The sequence below is a fragment of the Clupea harengus genome, chromosome 2 (genome assembly GCF_900700415.2).
Source record: "Clupea harengus chromosome 2, Ch_v2.0.2, whole genome shotgun sequence".
Classification (NCBI taxonomy): domain Eukaryota; kingdom Metazoa; phylum Chordata; class Actinopteri; order Clupeiformes; family Clupeidae; genus Clupea; species Clupea harengus.
In genome coordinates, this window is record NC_045153.1 from 14,922,573 (window position 1) to 14,929,321 (window position 6,749).

At 43.2% G+C, this 6,749-nt stretch overlaps 1 protein-coding gene across 3 annotated transcripts; it reads right to left on the reverse strand.

The window, feature by feature from the left end:
* Positions 1–1,120: 1,120 nt before the first annotated feature.
* On the reverse strand, positions 1,121–6,319 carry gpr45 (G protein-coupled receptor 45). Of its 3 annotated transcripts, none has more exons than XM_031584082.1 (3): positions 6,138–6,319; positions 3,646–3,795; positions 1,121–3,288 (listed from the first exon to the last, which is right to left on the reverse strand). In XM_031584082.1, the coding sequence occupies exon 3, from the start codon at positions 3,146–3,148 to the stop codon at positions 2,000–2,002; it is 1,149 nt and encodes a 382-aa protein (XP_031439942.1). In that variant the 5' UTR covers positions 3,149–3,288; positions 3,646–3,795; positions 6,138–6,319; the 3' UTR covers positions 1,121–1,999. The 3 variants fall into 3 exon arrangements, with proteins under 3 accessions (XP_031439942.1, XP_031439948.1, XP_012692638.1); XM_031584088.1 differs by having other exon boundaries at positions 3,650–3,795; positions 6,092–6,319; XM_012837184.2 differs by having other exon boundaries at positions 6,092–6,319.
* Positions 6,320–6,749: the final 430 nt, after the last annotated feature.

Here is a 6,749-nt window from a genome sequence, read left to right on the forward strand (position 1 = left end):
TGCTCATTTTCTTACTTCCAAACAGATACATTTTCTCTACCTCTAAAGATCATTTGAAACAACATCTGAAAAACTGTTGGTAAACGTGGTTGACATGGGTACCATATGTAGGCATGAATGACTTCCATCCAAGATTGTGAAAAAAAAATGCTTTGCAAATGCAGAACCACTGGCCCATAAAATGTCCCGGGGGGGTTAATTAACGCTGGATTCCTTGCCCTGCACAATACTGTAATTGTAGGGCCATGATCTGCAGATAATGAACTGGAAAGGGCTCAGAGGGAGCTAAGGTGAAGTGGTGTGTGATGTTTAACTAATGGTCCTCCACGGTGGGTGGAGTTGAAGTGAAAGGGGTGTATGGTGCCACCCTCTTCTAGTCTTTACAAATACACAATAACAACTAACTTTAGAAATGACAATGATCATCTAAAATACATAAAGTAATGACCCTCAGGTCAGCACAGACAGCGAGCTTACTGAAGAGAAATGTCTCTCTGACAACAATTCAGTCCCTTCTTATCAGAACACTTTCACTTGACTTTGGTCCAACCATTTTTGAGGAAACAGGATTGTACAGACGATAAAGTTTTGAACAAGGGTTTAGGACTCTATCATTGCTATCTGTCTGTTGCGAATTTGCCTAAAACCATCTGGGAAGATATCACTGCTTTCCAGCTCCCTTCAGTTTTTTCTGTTAAGAGGTGCAGGGAAATAAAAGAGATTTCAGTTCACTCATTAACATTGTTTGGCTACAGGTGCCTTACTCAGAGCAAAGGTTCCCTCTCGTCCTAGTAAAAAAATGATTTACTAATACTAGTGCTAGTACTAATACCAGTATAGTAACATCTACTATCACTATGCTTCAGGATCCAACATGATTCCTAAGACTGAAAGAGTGTGGGTGAGATGGTTATGTAAGAGTGAGAATTGAAAAATCAAACTGGGTAAAATGTACAACAATGAAACAACAATCAATCACTGTTACAGGTGGAAATGTTGTACACTGTGATGACTAAATGCCTGCTTAATGTTGCTATTAATGAATAATTATCTGCTTAAAGCTATTCTAATAGGATTTTAAATAGGCTATTGCATAAAGGATTAGAACTATATACATCAGTTATAACACAAACGATTTTATTACATTCTTTCCTCACAATTCAGGACAAAAACATTTCTTTAAGAAACAAGATACAAGATACATCTGTGTAAATCATGGTTATATTGCTTATATTCATATACAGTTCATTGTGGTATTAACATTCTCCATTATAAACCTTGCTCGAGTTTTCCTTGGTTGTCAAAAACATGATGGATACACATACGACATTCTTGTATCAATGCTTTAATAAAGCAAAGAAGTAACACTCTAACTCCATCTTTGTGTTGAAATAAGACCTTACAATTAAATCTAATGACAAGGAACTTGAGAGAGAGGGAGACGCCTCCACCTCCATCCAGACTTTACTTTGACATTTCGACTGGTCTGAAATGAAGGAGTGGGTGAGAGAAATGTTTTTTTTTTCTTCTTTTCAAAATCCTCTCTGTTGTTTGTTTTTATTTTACTTTAAGTAAAGCAAATATCAGTTTGAATGTAGTCCATTTACAAACACCACTGGCTGGATGTTTATAGCCAGGGGCAAAACTGCACTTTCAGAGATATTACACAGAAGAGAACACACCTGTCCCTCACGGTCGGACCACCCGTTAACCAAAACACATTGCATAAAAAGTACAGCATAACAGTATGGCGTGAGAACGGAACAGAGAATGTCTCCCCAACAAACATGACCCTCATGATCAATGATCATGATTAAGGGAACCGTTACAGATGAATTATATTGTAAAAACGTGACATCATATCATCACACAGTAACACTGTCCTCACTTTGACATCAAGTGACTTAAAACGTACAACCATAGAAACAACCACAGTAAATATTCAGAGAGTGTAGCCCTTCCATTTTTTCTTTTAGGAATAGGAAATGTGTGTTGTGCCTCATACTGCCGACTGGCTCTCGCTGCTGCAGATGTAGATGTTACTGGGCCGTATTCTCCGCCGGCTCCGCCCGGGCACCTTGGGGCAGAAGCGACAGGTCTTGGGCATGAACTCCAGGCACGCCTCCCGGAACTTGCGGATCCTCCAGCAGTAGATGACGGGGTTGAAGACGGCCTTCAGGTAGCTGAGCCACAGCGCGCCCACGCTCACCGGGTAGAAGGCGGCGCTGAAGTAGAACCGGCGGCTGAACACGGCCAGCAGGCTCACCACCGTGTGCGGCAGCCAGCACACGGAGAAGCCGATGAAGAGGATGAGGATGGTGGTGAAGGCCCGCGTCTTGAAGCTCATGTCGACGCTGAGCGGCGGCGGGCGCTGCAGGCCCATCAGGCCCAGCTTGCTGGAGTGGCTGATGCCCAAGCTTCCCTCGCTGGCGTGGTTGTGGATGCGCGTGGCGTTGCGGCGCACCGTGTTGAGGATGCACAGGTACGAGTAAAGCATGACGCTGAACGGCACGAAGAACACGGCTACCGCCAGCAGCACCGTGTAGCCGCGGTCAGCCAGCGACTCGCTGTAGCCGAGGATGCACTGGGGCGCGCGCGGCGCCTCCGCTTTGCCGGCACGCCAGCCCATTACCGAGGGCAGCGAGACACAGAGCGACAGCACCCAGGAGGCGGCGATGAGCACCTTGGCCCGGTGTGGGGTCAGCTTGTCCTGCCGCTGCACGATGATCAGGAAGCGGTCTACGCTGATGATCAGCAGGATGGACACGCCCTCGAGCACGAACAGCCAGTAGAGCATGACAGAGGTGCGGCAGAAGCCAACGCCGAAGTGCCAGTCGGTGGTGGCCACGGTGACGGCAGTGAAAGGCATGCAAAGCAGCGAGAGCATAATGTCAGAGAAGGCCAGCGTGGCCAGCAACAGGTTGATGGCCGAGCGCATGGCGGGTTTCTGGTAGACGATCAGGCAGACGATGGAGTTGCCCAGGAAGCCGATGGTGATCATGAAGATCATGATGGCCGCCAACGTGACCCGCAGAGACACGGGCATCAGGCTGGTGTCCCCCTCATCCTCCTCCGCCTCGGGCAGCTCCATCTCCAGGGGCTCCAGCAGGGCACAGCCCTCCAATGAGCTCATGTTGCACCCCGACATGGCAACTGTTACCAGGATACGTCAATCCAGGGTCAAAGATGCATGCTGCATCCTTTATTGTGTGCGTGTGTGTGTGTGTGTGTGTTTGCAAGACTCTGTTTGTCCGTCACTCCTCCCTAGCTTGATTTGAATGGATCAATCTAGAACAGAGAGAACATACACTCATGTACCCAGTGAATAACTCTTTGGGCGTCAAGTTAAGACGAGGAATGACGAAAAATTCAAAACGCCACTCGTAACAGGTTTGGTGGCAATGACGTCACTGGGGATTGAAGAATTACCATAAACTGTTAAGCAGTAGATTAGCTGTGCACTCAGCTTTGACGGCTACAGAAATGTGCACGAGTCAAAGGTCAATTTCAATCAAGACACATTTTCATTGAAACATTGAGGTCAGGTAATAGAGGTACTTGCGCTCAGGCACGGGCACACACATTAACACCTCCAATCATATGCAGCATCACTATTTCAAACAGAGCAATTCAAAGGCTACTCACTCACAGGATGCTGCAGTTGCCATGGTTACACAGGGTTGCACTGCACTAGGAGGGAATGGGGATGCTGGGGTTTAATTCTCCACAGCAAAGGACCACAAGATCCTAGATGCACCCAGAATCCACTTCCAAGAAAATCAAGCATTCGAGACCCTGTAAGAAAGATCACATTTTTAGAAACATAAAATAAAACCAGTTGTATTGTGTTGCAGAACCTGCAGAATCAGGAGTGATATAAATCATTTATTATTTGAGAATCCTGCCCGTGGGGCAAACACTTTTATATAGATGTTGAATCAATGCATGTTCTGCCCCAATGGCAAAAGCCCATCAGTGGTGAGTTCATGTTTGCTTTTGCTGAAAGCTATGAAAGGGGAAACTCCCAGCGCAATATCATCAGGATACTATCACTAGGAAACCATCAAGTATGTGTCCTCAAGTTTGCTATATTGGTTGGTTATTGGTCAATCTGACCATATTTAAGTCAAATGACGAAAGAGATGACAAATTATTTTTGCATTTTCCCTCTCCGCAAGAACAAGATATATTGGAGACTAATAGCAGGACAACAGGAATAAGACTTTTCAGCTGAGTAAAGAGGTGTAATGTAAGTAATCAAACAGTCAGTGGTTAATGGCACCAATTAACAATACAAATGAAAATCAGACTGTTTTGAGACAGAAATGTCTTCAAAAGGCCATATTGGTGAAGAGCAGGATAAATCTCTTGGTATGAGTAGGATCATTTCTTCTATCTTTTATTTATTTAACCAAGTTAGTCCTATTGAGATTGAAATCTCTTTTTCTTTCAAATTGTTCTCATTAAGCAAAAAAGACAGGCTAGATTTTCAAAAACAAACCTGAGAGTGACATCATTAGAGGCCATAAACCTAATATTAGGAAAGGCAGGCAATACGTGACAGGAACAAAGTACATGTTCTCTAATCAGATCTGTTTCTACAACTAGCACCTTGAAAAGTTTTACTTTCCAGATTTTCAGAGTTATGTAGGCCTACCTACCATAATGCAAGTCTCATTGATCAAAACATCTATTATACACCAAATATAACCTTACAGCAGATATTAGTAATGAATACTTATTTAGAAATATTTATGTGAAGAAAAGGTAGATGAGCTTTATGGTTGTGTTCTGACATCCTGTGTATCATTTGGCTTCATTCAAAAGGAGGAATGTTTTAAGCGGCAAAAGGCTTTAAAATTCCTATCACATCTCTATGTTTTTCTGAGACAACCAGGTCATCAGCTCCATGGCAACCAGACAATGCGCTCAACAGCAGATAGTCATTTTCCATCAGTGGACACATGGGCTTTCACTTGCAGAGCATCAGCATTGTACACATATGGACTGTTCTTGAGTAAGATTTCACTCCGCCATTACAACTGAGCTATAAGCTGGTATAAGCTTTCAGGAAGATACACTATAGCCTTAAGAGCACAACAAGCGTATTCATTAATTAACTAATTAATTACATTCCATTCCATTGCAAAGGAAAAGGTTTCAATAGCCGAGAACTTTGAATGCAAAAAAAACCCAGGAGATTCCTTTCACCTTAAAATTTAAAGTACTTGATTCTGGGATAATGCAACACAGAAGCCCCCCCCCCCCCCCCCCCCCCCTCCCACACTCACACACACACATAAACACACAAATACACTGTAATAAACAACATACAAGATGCAAAACTAACTGATCTAACCCCAGCAGCACTACCTCCTTGCATAGTTGCTAAGATACCATAGTGGCCCTTCACTGACAGCATCTTTCCATTGCGAGTGTTATTGACAATTACACAGAAAAAAGCTGGACCTTGATCACAACTGCTGGAATAAAAAATATGATGATGAAAACAGAATGCACTCTAGTATGGATTTTAAGAGTCCTCAGATGGAGGTGTTAACAGAGATGCAGACATTTGGACCATCACCTGACAGCCAATTGAAATGAAAATGTAAATGAAATGGTCTCTTTGTCAGGCAAGATATAGTCCATTTAGATTCGGTTAAATACCACAGAAATCCGACATTACGTATCTTACAGTGTCTTTAAGTGATTGATTTATGCTAGTGGAATGTAGCAGACAAGGGGTGGGAGCTAATGTATCGCCTGAGTAAAATATTGGAAAAGATAATGCACGTTATGTAGGCTATATGTAGACTCAAACGCGATATAGGCAAATAATAATTAAAAAAGCATCATAGAAAACGAGACAGACTTAGATTTCAATGATGCGCTCGATTAAGATAGGTTAACATTAAATCTTTACATTACAGATACATTAACATCTGAAAATGCTAAACTGATGACACGTAGGCTAACCCTCTCGTTTGCCAATACTACAACAGCAGAGGAAAACAAGCGCCTCTTTAATGAGAGCGAGATATTGCGCTTATTACTTTATAATTCGAATTATGTGAAGTGATCTAATTACCTTTTTTAAGTAATCCGACTAATCACTCATAAAACTGCATTCATACCAGCATTTTTAGATCCTCTCTGGATTGCCTGAGCCTAATAACAGTGTATCACGATTTAACCAGTGTTGATTAAAATCCACAATCCGAGACTCGTCCTTAGACCACAGACCCCATCTGCCAGCCACAGTGCGGATCAACACGTGACCGACTAGTGACGTCAGGAAAGGGACTTAATCGATTTGCTGTGCCGTTTTCATTACAAGTCAGCAGAGGGTTTGACGGGGTATACAGAGATAGTATGGTGTCTACAGTCGCGCTGTGAATATGACTGAATGTTCCAAAACCATAAAACAGGGTGCGCCACCACAACACTCTCTCCCCATACGCACCCACCGTGCACACACACACACACACACACGCTCTTGTTCGCTTGGATGTCTCTCACTCGTTTACAAAGAATTGACAGGGTTAAATGGACCACACTGTTAAAAAAAACAGCACGAGTACTGTGATCATGCCTGGCAACATCCTTGTTCATTCCCTAGAGTAAACAAGTCTCTGACAATCAGCGAAAGCTACTGTACTTCGTGAACAACGACCAATAACCAGTGCGCAATGTGTGCTGCATACACGTTAATGTTTCATTACCTACGGTCTCATGGGCCAACAATA